The following is a 14,942-nucleotide window of genomic DNA, read 5'->3' as shown; positions in this document are numbered from 1 at the left end:
GTGTGTACGAGCAATTGAGAATTTCGTCAATTTTTGCAAGTCAGTAATTTTTTATTTTTTTTGATTAATCTGTAGTAGAAGTGTGTTATAATTGTAGAAAAACAAATAAATAGGTAGCGACAAAAGCTGCATATTTTATGATAACAATCTAGTCAGTATTGATTAGATTTGTATGTATATTTATGTACATAAATAAGTACAATGAATGTACATATCAACTAAGGGTGTAGCACCGGATACCGGCTTTTTGAAAATATCTCGATACCTATTTCATATTTCTGAGCTGCATAAGTTTGAAGTTTCAAAACATTAACTCATCGGGAAGTTGGCTAAAAATTTACTGCAAGATTTGAATACACACAGGTGAAAATTATTAAAAGCTTGTAAAAAAGAAACAAAATCAACTTAGAAAAAGAAAAAACAAGTAATTTTGAAGCAAAAAAACAAAATCGAATTTCATTAAGAGTTTAAGAGTACCGTCAATTTCTTCATGATCCATCCATTGATCTGATCTAAACCAAATTAGTATGGGATCACATCTGAGGTACCACCTTTCCTTTAAAAAAAATAATTATGGAAATCGGTTATGCGGTAACATACATAAAAAAAATATTACGACGAACTGATAACCTCGTTTTCGGAAGTCAGTTAATAATACATATGTAAACTAAAAGAAAATTAACTTAAAAAAACAAAAATAAAATTTTAATTAACCGCTCACTCGGCCATTTCGACTATTGGAAGAGCGCTAAGAATATGGCATCTCCTTTTGCAACATGCTCAAAAGCTTTCTGTCAAAGTAGCTTTTCAGCATGAAAGTTGCCAAAGGAGCTTTCTTGACTACTGTCTTACAAATTTTCTTTGCCAAAGACTTAGCCCGATATGCCCTGTTAATATGTCAATATTTATATACATACATACAGCCACTGCTAAGAATTATTGATTCCACTATTTGGTTCAAACAGGAATAGAGCCCAACTTTTAGACCTATGTACGGGTGATGTAGGAACACCAGCAGGCGATTGTTGAACCTAGCATAGCGTGTTCCAGGTCACGAAGTCATAATACAACGCGCTCTTTGAAGGTTAAAAAAAAAAAATATTACGTTAGAGAAAATCAACGAAGGATCGAGAAGTTTATATTAAATTAACCAGCTTTTAAATAAGATCCACAAATCTGCCGAATAGTCAATGTGGCTCGTTCATTCACAGTTCCAGTGTTTTAAGAAACCCCCAATAGAAAAAGAACAGCATGTCGATTTTCCCACTCGGACGTGGCTTCGCATCAATATAACAACTCCCGATAATATTTACCCTATAGTAAGCTCTGGTTCATAAAAGCGAAGAGATAACTTAAATGCTTGAAGGGACAGAACTTCAAAATTTTGTGTTCTCTCATCCACTGGGAAAACAGACTACCCACTTAATTTTCAAGTTGTTTTTAAAATATGCACATCTGCCCTTTAAAGGAAAATTTTGCACTAAAAAAATGTGTTTGAAAACAGTGGTAATGCGATAATTTTGTACAAATTCTGTCTAAAAAGGTACTGCGTTTTTTTTTTTTTTTTGCAGAAAACTCCAAACTTACCGCAGGAAACATTTGACGCTATACAATTCGGATCGCTCTTCAGCAATGAAATCATAGCGTACAATAAAATCATGCCCGCAATTGAAAACTTAGCGCCAAGCACTTTCAATACCCCGCGATTTTACTTTGGAGAGTTGCATAAAAATTCCGCCACCGTTGTACTACAGGACTTTGGTGTCAACAACTGGCGCGTAGCGAAGCAGAAGGCGAATCTATCATTGGCGCATGCGCTTGTGGCTGGTGAGAATACTGCATTTACCTAATACATATGTATGAATGTATATACAGTGGCAGACCAACGATTAAATTTTTTTTACAAATGTATAGCTCGCTACCTAGCAAAAACCATGCAAATCATAATTTCAAACTTCATACAAGATTTATAAAAATTTCAATGACTTTTTCTAAAAAATTTGCTTTTTTGCCGAACTTTTTTAATTTTTGTCCAAAGTTTGAAATTTTGGTTTTTGCTAATACACAAAAAATATAGCCACATTTGTCGGGTCCCTATTTATTTTCCCGCCACTGTACATATTTAGCTCTTATAAAACCACATAATGTTTCTTGTTTTCACTTTTTATTTACTTTCAGTAAGTAACCTTGGTACCCTTCATGGCACCGGCTTCGCCTTAAGATACAAAAGTCGAGATGAGTTCGAGCGCCTAACAAAGGATCTGAGAGAACCACGTTTTGCAACAGAAGATATACAGTCTGAGTGGGGAATGTTAATGGAATTCGGCGCAGAGCGTATTGTAACAGTAGCAAAAAAGTATTATCCAGACATCGATAAAGAATTCTTGCGCCGTTATCAACGACTTATCGAAAACTATGTAGAATTTGGACGAAAGATGGTTGCGCCCGTAGAGCCACTAGTGACATTGTGCCATGGCGACTATTTACGCAACAATTTAGCCTTCAAATATGAGGAGTCGAATGTAAGTAAATAAAGAGTAAAGCTAATAGATTTAACATTTCTAAGCACTTTTCATACAGGGCACTGAAGAGCCGATAGATTCGCTGATGTTCGATCTACAAACCGTACGAGTTTCTTCACCAATGCTGGATTTTGCTACCTACCTCTCATTGTCCACCTATGCAGTCGTACGTCGCACACACTTTGATCAAATATTGGATGAGTACTATGAAAAACTGATGGCAGCCTTCAAAAAGACCGCCCAGGTGGACGAACTGCCTGATTTTTTGAGGTACACCAGAAAAGTTATGCAGACGCACAATATTTGTATCTTCCTTTTTTTTTTTTTGGTAAATACATTTACCTTTTTTCACTTTGCAGCCGCGAATGCATACTCAGAGAGTACTGGCGGTACCTTCCCTATAGCGCAAGCATCGCATCTCATTTCCTCATGCAGTTAGTTGATCAAAACCCATTTACACTGGAAGAAAGGACGGCACAGCCACCGACCCCAGAAAAAATACGAGAGGATACATTGCAGCGCGGCGGTGAGGAGGTCGATCGTGAATTAGCCCACCAATTGAAAGAAATATATGACTTGGTTCAGGAACATAAACTGGATATATTTGAGGGTTTCGATTATGTATGAAACCTGTATGTATATTTAGGTAGAAATTAAATATTTGTACAATTTGTAGACCAAAATCTGAGCAAAGTTCCAGCATAGTAAAGATTCTCCATTTTGCATAATAAAGCATTTGCTGCGATATGTAATTATGGCGTGATTTATATTCTTATTTGGATTCCTATTTGAATTCACAAAATTTCCATTCTAAGTGTTGGCGTGAATGGCTAAGCCCCTTACGAAGGCCTGTTCTCTGACGTATGGCCAGAAAGCGTGCACACCTTGATGGAATGAGAACCTTACAGTGCTGCGGAAGCAAGTACGGAGATCTTTCAACGAATGCTAGAGTAATAAGGTGTCGGACCTATACAAAATTACACGACCGCCAGAAAATGCGAAAAATTATTTCTTATCATATGCTAGTCACATGGGCAAGGGGGATTTTACCTTAGGTTTTATCAACAAATTATAACAAAGAGAGATTTAAGCACTTGTGTCTTTTAAATGCTATAGGGGTGGCGTACCTTTGTTGAAGAGAATTGGCTCAGACCAGGCATTCCTCGGTCCGCAACTAGTTTTAGCGCTCTCACCCTCGGCCATCGAAGCCATTTCTAACAGAGATTCGCTGAATTCGAATCTGAGCTCAGAATTCGCGTTAAGTTCGCTTGAATACAGTGTTTCCAGATTTTTTTTTAGAAAACTCTGAATCCCAAAGAAGAAACGGTATTTTTAATCAAAAAAACACTTTAACCCTCAAAAACGAGGGCATTTTTGGAAAATTCATAAAAAATAAAGTAGCTTTATCAAAGGTTTATAAATTAAAAAATTTACGAAAACGTCAATTTATAAAGCTCTTTAAACCCTACTTTATTTTTTATGAATAATGCCATCAAATTAAAAAAAAAAACTGTAATTTGTACTGGGAGGTGATTTAAAAAAAAACTGTAATTTACAATTAAAGCTGTGAATTCGGCAAATTTGCTTGAATATCTTCTTGCTCACCGAGATACTAGAAATGAGGCAATTTCATTATTGTCCTCTTGCTTATAGCTTTTAAAAAAAATACATCGTAGGAGTTAGAAAATTAAAAAAAAAAAATTCCGATTGAAAAAGAGATACATATTCGACCAAACTCAACGACATGTGAAGGGGTGAGAGATGTTCTTTAAAATACTTTTTATAGTTTTTAGAGAAACAAAACCTCGAAGAAAAACCTACCACATTTTTCACATTTTCAGAAATCTATTAGAAACAACTAGCCTTATCTGAGATAAAATTTGTGTATCCGACTGTGTTATCAATGCTCATCACATCCATCATATGCAGTGTTGCCACAATATTCGTTACCAAAATCCCCTGAAAAAAAATCAACAACAAATTACCAAGCTTATTTCGTGTTAAAAGCTAGGTATTCATATGTATCGTATAATTAGGCATCCACATCATGTTTTTTAGGCATTCAGAGCTTTTCAGCTCTTTATTTTAAATATATGCATGTACGTTATCTAAGTGCGCACGGCTAGCCAATTTCATTAGGCCACCGAAATCAAGCGATTTGACACATTTGGAACCTTTTTGTGAGACTACATATACATATGTATAAACCTAAAACTTAGAAGTAATACAATACTAACTTTAGTAAAGTTATGGACGAGGTAACGACTAATAAAAATTCCAAAAAAGTTACCAAACCAAAGAATAAATAACAAAGTTACCAAATTCGAAAAGGAAATACAAAAAATACCAGTTTTCGCAAAAAAATTACCACAACGGCAACACTGACCGTATGCTCTCATATCAACACATTGTGCATTTGTTGCTACTCGTATCTTGATTAAAAAATCTTCAAATAAATTGCTTAAGATTTCCTCAACCAGTTTAGTTGCAGGCGAAGCATCGTACGCGGGTATTCAAAGCATTATAACGGTACACATAGAAGTAAAGCGGTAACTTGTGATTTGAAAACTTGTATGAAAAAAATATACATATATATGAGATGAAGGAATCTAGAGCTGAAGTCGAGATCGAGTGGCTAAAGAATTTTCTATTGCCAGAAATTTTGAAAAATAAACATTTTAGGGAAGATAGTTCGTTGCGTGGCGATACAAATGACAAAGTCAAAATACACGATGTACAGGTGAAATTCATTGGCGCTGAAGAAGCATTTATGTTGACCATTTGTTATCGCGCAGTAATCATTTTAGAGGAAGGCGATAGTGGCCCAGTAACTAATAGAATCATTGTTAAGGTAAGTAAATTGAAGCGATACACTAGATATATGTACATACCCGTGTGGTCAGCTGATTAAAGTCTAGGACTTAACCATGTAAACCCACATTTCAAATTTCGTACAAAAATTATGAAAATTCAACAAACTTTAACATTTGCACCCGAAAATTTTAAACTTTTTATTCAGAATTATTTGAAAAATTTTGGGTATGCCGTTTTGAAGCTCATTAAATTTTAGTAGGTTAAAGTGCAAATTTCAATAAGCTAGAAAATCACTTGGATTTTTAATAACTTTTTGGCTGACGGTGTTGTGCATTTTCTTCCATATAAAGAAATGCTCGACATTTTAGTTTATTCGGGTGGAAATGCCAGNACAAACTTTAACATTTGCACCCGAAAATTTTAAACTTTTTATTCAGAATTATTTGAAAAATTTTGGGTATGCCGTTTTGAAGCTCATTAAATTTTAGTAGGTTAAAGTGCAAATTTCAATAAGCTAGAAAATCACTTGGATTTTTAATAACTTTTTGGCTGACGGTGTTGTGCATTTTCTTCCATATAAAGAAATGCTCGACATTTTAGTTTATTCGGGTGGAAATGCCAGGTGTATATAGCGGTAATTTTCCTAAGAAATATTGGGAAAAAATTCCTTGTTTAGAAAAGTTTTGGCTTTCTATGCTGTTTTGGCCCGAAATTTAAGGTAAAATCCCAGCACAGTTAGTCTGGGCAAATGACCTTGCGGTCAAATGTGTGTATAAGCACTGGGGCGATGAACTCGCCTTTTCCAAAACGATTTCAAGCAGATTTTTTTGAAATTGAAGTTAACGTTTGAACTACCTCAAAATTCGCGCTGATTTTTGAGATTTTTTTTTTATGGAGACGTTTCGCATTTTCATCCACACAAAATACTTATGTATGTTCAAATATACTCCAATTTTTATATCGAAGAAAGTGCACAGCTTCGAACTTGCACCTGATTATACTGAAATTAAATTGGCTATAAAAATGCATGCCCAAAATTTTTCTAAAAAATCGAATAAAAAACATTTTTGAGTTGTAAAGTTATTTTTCAAAAATTTTATTTTCATAAAAAGTTTAAGATCTAAAGAAAATTTTCATCCGATTTTTGAAAGTATACACTCGTTTTACTTGCTATTAAATTTAATTTTACAATCAGTTTAGGACTAGTATGGGTTTCTTATATAATTGTGCATAAAAACCTCACCAAAATTTAAGAAAGGCCAAAAAAGTAAAAAAATATTTTGCTGGATAAATACACCCAGATGTGTTAAGGTTTCTTTATTCACATATACACCATTTGAAAGGCCCAAATTGTTTCTTTTTAAATCAACTAAGTTACAGGCTTTTAAGTGTACCGAGCTTTTAACGGTAAATTCAGATTTCGCAGGTATTTGGCAAATTTCATAATTCGATTCTTGTTTTAACCGAAAAGGCCTGCCAGAAAATACCCAGGCGTTTCTGCTTTATTCTTTTTTGTAGCATTGTATAATTTTTGATTACATTTTTTTCAGTACTTTTAAAATTCAATGTAAAATATAAATCGTTGCAGTAATTGGCCTTAAGATCATAAAAATCAGATGAATTTACTTAGAACATCCTTAATAATGGCATACTTAGTTATCTCTATAAATTCAAAGACCGTAACTACTCATTTATAATCGCAGCTCGTTGTCAAACTCTGCAAGGGGTAAGGAGTAGTATATACAACTTAATTTTTTTCTTTTATGACGAGAAATAATTCAGTATTTACCTAACAAATATAGGCACTCATCTTCTATCTCTTCTGATATTTTATCTTATATCTGATGTTATAAAAATCATTAGCACAACCATCACATAGATAGATATATATTTTCGGTAAACATGTAGCTTTAGATAAAGTGACACGTGCGTTTGCTACTAAGCGATAAGTAAATATTAGCAGATTAAAAAAGTATAATACCAATACCAGAATAAAATGTGACAATTTGCAAGTCATATCCAAAGTCGTATAGCTTAGTTATGCATAAATAGTTTGCACTGCTATACCATTTTTACGTAAAAATTAAAACCCAAAAGACTTCTTCAAGTGAAGTGCTATATGCGTTGGGTAACCGCATACACGCGCAAAGCTCATTTAACAGATTCCTTATGTGAAAACTCTCATGCAACAAAAAGTATGCATAACTGAGCTATTAGGGCCGTTTGTTCAATGTCTGGTTATCACCAGAGCAGGGTCGTGATGATTCCTTTAGGAATCAAATTACTCCCAATTACAAATTACAAGGAATTGTAATTAGGAATCGATTCCTTCAGTTCACAGCAAAGGAATCGATTACTTTCTCAATTCCTTGAAGTAATTTCAAATGTAATTGTTTTTTTTTTTTTTAATTCCATTGCAGGGAATTTCATATTGTTATTGGAATAAATTACGTGCTAGTAATGTAATTTTTTTCCAATTTCTTTGAGAGGATTTTTATTCAATTCCATTACCTGGAATTGCAAGAGTACTTTAGTTTTTTCAATTACTCAAAGGAATTGGCAAAGTAATCGAGAAACTGAAAGTTCATTCACGAATGTAAAATGTGGAATTTTTGTTTTGTGCTCAAAGATTGAAATCGAAAGCACACATTGGACATCATCTATGTATCTATATCTATGTATAAAGAGTATATATATAAAAAAGTTGTGCAGCCTCGTACAAACAGGCCTCAAAACTCGAGAACGGCTGAACTGATTTGAAAATTGTTTTGTTTAATTGTTCGGTGTAAAACCAGAATCATTAACGATACAAAAATTTGGAAGGTTGCCACTTGTTTGAAAATATTAAGCTCAACTAAACTGATCAAATAAATGAACTATTGCAATGCGGGTATCAAATTTACGAAGTTTAAAAAGGATAACCATTGCCGCCTATTTCAAAATTTTTACGCAGTTAAATTGATAAAATAAAGAAAATATTTCTAAGTGAGTTCCAAACTAGAGAGTTTGAGGAAGGCTTACAGTCAAAAATATTTCCGAAGAGGCTTGTCACCTGTTTGCAAATTTAACTCAATTAAATTGACAAAATAAATGAAACATTACAGTATGGGTACAAACCGAAAGGTATTTGAGAAATCTTTATTTGAAAATATTTTCAATAGGATTATCAACTAACTTAAAGTAATATTACGTTGTCATTGAGCCACAAACTCGAGTTTATGGGCCATTTTGGAGTTTAACGCTAAACTCTACTCTTAAACTCGGAGTTTACTATACACAAAATTTCGTTAAACTCCTTAAACAACCCTTTTATTTGGACCTTATGCGAATTCAACCCTTTTTACCCAATTTGGTTTGCGCCTTTGATAATCCAAACCTGCAACCAACTTTTTGACAGTTAGTCTGTTCTGAGTATGGAATTGATCTTTTATATATCGAAACTTTTTTAGCCTGTAACCATTCTTGGAAAGTCTGCAGTAGATTTCGAAATGGCTTTCAAAATATATAAATTAGTGTAGACTAGCCAATATCTGCTTGCTTTGCGGCTTAAAACACTACTAACGATTAAAATCGATGGATAAATAAACAAGTTTGCAAGGGTTAAGTGAAAGTGCAATAATTTTTTGTATGAAATACTGGCAGGAAATAATGTTACTTATACGCCATATTGAACATGACCGCACTCATACATACATGGCGTATGAGTAACTTTTTCCATGTTAAAGTTTGAATTGTTTTCATTTGCAATGCAAACTTAAAATGAAAATAACGACTAAATAACCTTATCTAAAAAAAACGGTATACAGATCCGTAACCTACTACCCAAAATTACGTATCTCGGCGTTTTTGTGTATTTTTAGGGTCTTTACAGTGCTATCATCAAAATTTAGCCATAGCAATGCAATTTGTTTATAAAACTCTTACGGAGGTAGGATCTCCAGTCCGACCGGGCTCGCAATTCAAGCGGACTCTGTGCTCATTTTTAACGCAGGATACCAGTAAGAGTACTTCAAAGGCCCCAGAAGGCATGTCATTTTGGATATTGTTCTTCTTGTCTTTCCCCTTCTTTCGAACGCCGAGAGTATTTCTACGAGCTACATATCTCTTGATTAGACTATAAAAAATCAATAACTTCTACAAACTAAATCTGAAACGTAGAACGCTTTTGTTTTACAGAAAACTCCAAACTTAACGCAAGAAACATACGATTTAGTACAATTCGGATCGCTCTTCAGCAATGAAATCTTAGCCTACAACACAATTATGCCCGCAATTGAAAACTTGGCGCCAAGCACTTTCAATACCCCGCGATTTTACTTTGGAGAATTGCATAAAAATTCCGCCACCGTTGTACTACAGGACTTTGGGGTCAACAGCTGGCGCGTAGCGAAGCAGAAGGCGAATCTATCATTGGCGCATGCACTTGTAGCTGGTAAGAATGCATTTATCTAATATACAGGGTCATATGAGGAGTCTCCGCGAATTTTGGGTAAATTTTTAAAAATAAAAAATTTTAGTGAAAATCAGTTTTCATCAAGTATATTATACGTTAACTGTGCTCTTTTGCCCGGAACTTTTTCTGTAAGCTTCATAATTCCATCGCACACAGGTCGGATTAACTAAACTAGCGGGCCAAAATATAAAAATCAAAGTCATGCGAATTGCGTCAAAATGGCATGGCTTACTTCTCAATACAATAGATAACTGTGATTCATATTTTGTTCTTTGATCACTTTCACTAATAAAAAAATATTAAGCTTATAAGTTGGCTAGTCGATGCAAGTCAGTTAGCTGTAGCAGGAAAACAGTTTTTTTTATGCGATTAGCTATCAAAAGTTGAATGGTGCGTCTATTGCAATTTTTTTTCATGAAGAGAAGTGATTACCGGTTTTACGACATCCATACAATTGTTTTCAATTTTCAGAATGGTTCCCCAAATATCGCCGCAACAACCCCAAGAAGCTGCAACTAACAAGTTTCGAGTGAATTTAAAACATTTTTTTTTTTAATTTGCCCGCCATATTGGAAACTCATTTCGAATTTTAGAAATTCGTGTTCACATTCATATTTTCCGACCCAAAAACCGCCGAGTAAAAAGTTTCGAGCGAATTTAATCAATTTTGAAAAATTTGTCCACCATATTGGATTTTTAAAACCAGACTGAAGATTTGTAATCAGTGGTCACATAAACTAAATAGTGGATACAAAGTGGTCCATTTGCATCCTAAAATGTCACATATGTACATAAGTTGGACGGAATTGTGCAAAGTGGCAACAATCCGCAGAGACTTTTCATATGACCCAATATTTGGGCATACTATTTATATCGCTACCAAAAAACATTCGCTATGTTCCTTTCTTCACATTTTACACCTTTTTTTGCAGTAAGTAACCTTGGTACTTTCCATGGCACCAGCTTCGCAATAAGATACAAAAATCAGGATGAGTTCGAGCGCCTAACAAAGGATCTGAGAGAACCACGTTTTGAATTAGACGAAATGCATCCTGTATGGAAATTGATGACGCAATACGGCGCTGAGCGTATCGTCAAGGCTGCTCAAAAGTATTATCCAGACATCGATGAGGAATTCTTGCGCCGTTATCAACGACTTATCGAAAACTATGTAGAATTTGGACGAAAGATGGTTGCACCCGTAGAGCCACTAGTGACATTGTGCCATGGCGACTATCTACGCAACAATTTAGCCTTCAAATATGAGGAGTCGAATGTAAGTAAATAAAGAGTAAAGCTAATAGATTTAACATTTCTAAGCACTTTTCATACAGGGCACCGAAGAGCCGATAGATTCGTTGATGTTCGATCTACAAACCATACGAGTTTCTTCACCAATGCTAGATTTTGCCACCTTCCTCTCATTGTCCACCTATGCAGCCGTACGTCGCACACACTTTGATCAAATATTTGATGAATATTATGAAAAACTGATAGCCGCATTCAAAAAGACCGCACAGGGAGCCGAAGTGCCTCACTTTTTGAGGTATGTAAGAAAAGTCATGAAGACGCGCAAGATTTGTACCTAAATAAATGCATACCTGTGTGTTTTTGTTTTTTTTTTTTCTTTTTCATTTTGCAGCCGCGAATCCATACTCCGCGAGTACTGGCGGCTCTTTCCCTATACCGCAAGCATCGCATCTCATTTCCTCATGCAGTTAGTTGATCGAAATATAATTTCAATAGAAGAGGCGTCGGCACAGCCACCGACCCCAGAAGAAGTACGAGAGGATACATTGCAGCGCGGCGGCGAGGAGGTTGATCGTGAATTATCCAACCAATTGAAAGATGTATATGACTTGGTGCAGGAACATAAACTGGATATATTTGAGGGTTTCGATTATGTATGAAATATATATGTATAATTAGGTAGGAACTCTAGATATTTGTACAATTTATAGACATACATATGTAGATCAAAAGCTCACCAAAGCTTTAATAAAGCATTTTGTTTCCATTCCAAATGTTCAATAGAGGCACAACTCAAAATTTGGCATTTTTGAAATTATGCGCTAAAAATACACACAGAGCTGGAGCATATATTTGTTATACTTTGTTAAAAAAAAAACCCAAAGGTAAAGTCTCCCTTGCCCATATGATTATCATGTGCTAAGAAATACTTTTTCGCATTTTCTGACAAACGTGTAATTTTGAGTTGTGCCCCTTTTGAAGGCGGCGTGCGTGCGTGCGTGCGTGCGTTCACGTCAGTCGGAAGCCACCATCAGCTCCCTGCTAGCACGCAAGTACTGAATCGTTGCTCGCTAAACAGTGTGCCTGGTACGACTAGTATGTGAACAAAAATGAAACAAGCTGTCTATGTCTTCCTAAGTCTCGCGAACTTTCAACTTCCGATATGGGTTCTTCAATAGTCTAGGCCCTAGATTCTAGTGTAAATTTAACACAACTGGGCGTTTAACAAGGTGCGCAGAACTGGTGCCCACAACCACTTCTACACCCTTCATTTTGATGGAGAAGAAAGAGTCACCACAGTGTTTATGATGGGCTTGATTGATATCAGTTTTGTAACGCGAAAAGTCCACACAGTCACGGACCTATTTATAATTCCATGTGCAGATGCCGTCAATGACACCTGATGACATCAATTCAAGCTTAACTCTTGAATATGACCACCTTTCAGTTCAGTTCTTAAACCTTTAAAGCACTCAAAATAAGTCGTCATCTTAAATTCCAACAAGCTTTCACTTGTCTTAAATATCTGTAAAGGACTTCTCCACTTAGTTTGTATAATTACTCTATGTACGTAAAGGTTGAGATATTAAGACCCCAGATGTTCGCAATAGGGCGATTATTTCATGCGCTGTGTGGCAAGTGGCACCTTCCCGTTTAAACTACATATTGACAAAGACCACCTCATCAAATTCAGGCCATAGAAAGTTTGTTAACATGTGACAGCATTTCCGGCGTTATTCTCGAAGAAGTACGATGCGATGTCTCCGCAACAAACTCCACCAAACAGTAACTTATTTGTTGTAGGTGCCCGCCCATTGACCTAATCGCGGAAAACTGTGCTGCTGAATCCGCAGGTATATTGACGGCCAAATAGGAATACCGAGGCAGCACAGATTATAGTTATGGCACACTACTTTAATTGGGAACGAAATTTTCGCCTAACGATCGAGGAGGAGGTATAGCGCAGGAGGATGAAACCTAGCCGTGGATTCCTAGACGTTTTTAAGAACGGCTCTAAAATGGTAAACGGGAGTGGGTGCCGAAATATACTGCTAGGAAGTGAACTTTAGGCGGGCAACTGTTTGCGAGGTTTATCGTGAGTATCTGTCGTTAAAATGACCTAACCCCACGGTGCCCAGAAGCACAACGGATCAATTCATCAATTCAATGATCAGCGCCCTGAAATTCAAGCACTTTATTTAGTACCAATTGGCAGTGTGGGATGGACACACTAACCCCCTTGGCAGGGCTTGAGGCCCATCTAAACCTCTGCCGCACTATGGGTTCCAAGGAAATTTCGTCGCTCGATGAGCTAAAAATTTCATCAAATCACAGACTGGAATTTAATCGGTGTGATTTTTTGACTTATAGGAAAGTTAGTTTAAAATCGGTGCGATGAGCATGCTTGTAAAAACATCAAAAATATGTATATACATAAACAATGGTCTATAGATGAGCAGTTTTTGTAAAGTTGTTCATAACATTTTTTTGCAAGGGCTAAAATGTTCTTACCGATTCTACCAAAAATTTTGAAGACAAAACTTTTTTTGTACTTTAAGAATTTTTCCAACAACTCATTCACCCGAATGTGAGGGTCTTGGGCCACGGCCACCGTCGTGCCATGCTACAATCCGGCCCTGCATGCATACATCATTGCACGCAACTGACTGACAAGTTGTGGACGATGCAAATGAATTGATGCTGTTGGGCGCGGCAGCAGATGTTGCCGACAGCAATGGACCATCGCGTGACTATTCGTCAACCAAAAAAAAAAAAAAAACATCATCAAGATGAAATACATATAGCGCAAGCAAATAAACGACATTGTAGAGCAAACCAGCTCAACGTGTGTCTATGCACTTTTAGAATTAAAGATTAAAGCAGCTAAAAAAATACAAAAAACTGCTCTACACTTCTTTCTTTTCTCTCGCTTCGCCCACTTTGACACATACAAATAACAGATGTCAATTGAAACCGTGCGCATGCGCAGCATTCGTTATGCCAGGAAACGGCATCATGACAGTCAATTGCCGCAATTCAATTGCACAGTTGTGAGCCAATGCCGCATCATACCGCCAATGTATGCAAATGCAGTCGCAACATGTTGCGGCGACATGCATGTTGCCAACAAGTGCAATGCAACACTTCTGAGTGCAGTTTGTGGATTCCAAACGGCAGGCAATTCAGCAATGCATTTATTAAGCTTTAAACAACTCAATATTCGGCTCAATTAGTTACTCAAACGTTGGTCTAACGTTGGAAGCGTGTATATGGCATATGTATGTATGTATTTAGTACGAACGCGTTATCGCTACATATTTTAAGATGTTGTGGTGTTTAAAATAATTAATTGCATTGCAAAAATCTATTTTGAGCTAATAAAAAAACTTATAAAAAATTAAAAGATGAAAGCACTGCAATTATTAAAATAAATTTGTTTAACCCGCATACGTCATTTTTAAATCACATTGCAAATCTATTGTATTAAAATATCTACATATTTCTTCGGTGCGTAAATTCATTATCGCGTGACCGTTTTAACGTTTCTCTATATGCAGTATTTATGTACTGACGTAAGTACTTTATGTACACATACATATGTACATACTCATGCTGCATGTATGTATATTTCTACATAGTTGTTTGTTGTCGCACCTGTTTTGTACAAAACTAAAATGAAATAAAATTTTCAATTACGCGCTTAATGAAAAGCAGATTGTCAATCGTTACGAAAAAGACCTCTTGGTAGCATTAACAATCACTTTAGCCGGTTTTAAGTCGAGTTTTCGTATTTTTTTGTTTGTTTTTTTTTTTCTACTGCCACAACCAAAATGCACCTGATTGGTTGCATTTCGTGTTTGAATTCATAAAATTAGTGGTGCGTTTCAAATTGCACAACTTTT

General features: G+C 35.7%; 2 protein-coding genes across 2 annotated transcripts; both read left to right on the top strand.

The window, feature by feature from the left end:
- Positions 1-3,281, top strand: LOC108373830 (uncharacterized). Its single transcript, XM_017629779.1, has 5 exons — positions 1-39; positions 1,572-1,827; positions 2,179-2,522; positions 2,581-2,792; positions 2,882-3,281. Exons 2-5 carry the CDS (start codon positions 1,659-1,661, stop codon positions 3,147-3,149), a joined length of 993 nt encoding a protein of 330 aa, XP_017485268.1. The 5' UTR covers positions 1-39; positions 1,572-1,658; the 3' UTR covers positions 3,150-3,281.
- A 1,840-nt stretch (positions 3,282-5,121) lies between these two features.
- Positions 5,122-11,699, top strand: LOC108373829 (uncharacterized). Its single transcript, XM_017629778.1, has 5 exons — positions 5,122-5,373; positions 9,513-9,768; positions 10,722-11,065; positions 11,124-11,335; positions 11,432-11,699. Exons 1-5 carry the CDS (start codon positions 5,122-5,124, stop codon positions 11,697-11,699), a joined length of 1,332 nt encoding a protein of 443 aa, XP_017485267.1.
- The last annotated feature ends 3,243 nt before the right edge of the window (positions 11,700-14,942 follow it).

Source organism: Rhagoletis zephyria, unplaced genomic scaffold (assembly GCF_001687245.7).
Source record: "Rhagoletis zephyria isolate East Lansing unplaced genomic scaffold, Rhagoletis_zephyria_1.1 Rzeph_scaffold_07065, whole genome shotgun sequence".
Classification (NCBI taxonomy): domain Eukaryota; kingdom Metazoa; phylum Arthropoda; class Insecta; order Diptera; family Tephritidae; genus Rhagoletis; species Rhagoletis zephyria.
Note: the sequence above shows the minus strand (reverse complement) of the source record. Positions and strands in the feature narration are given on the sequence as shown.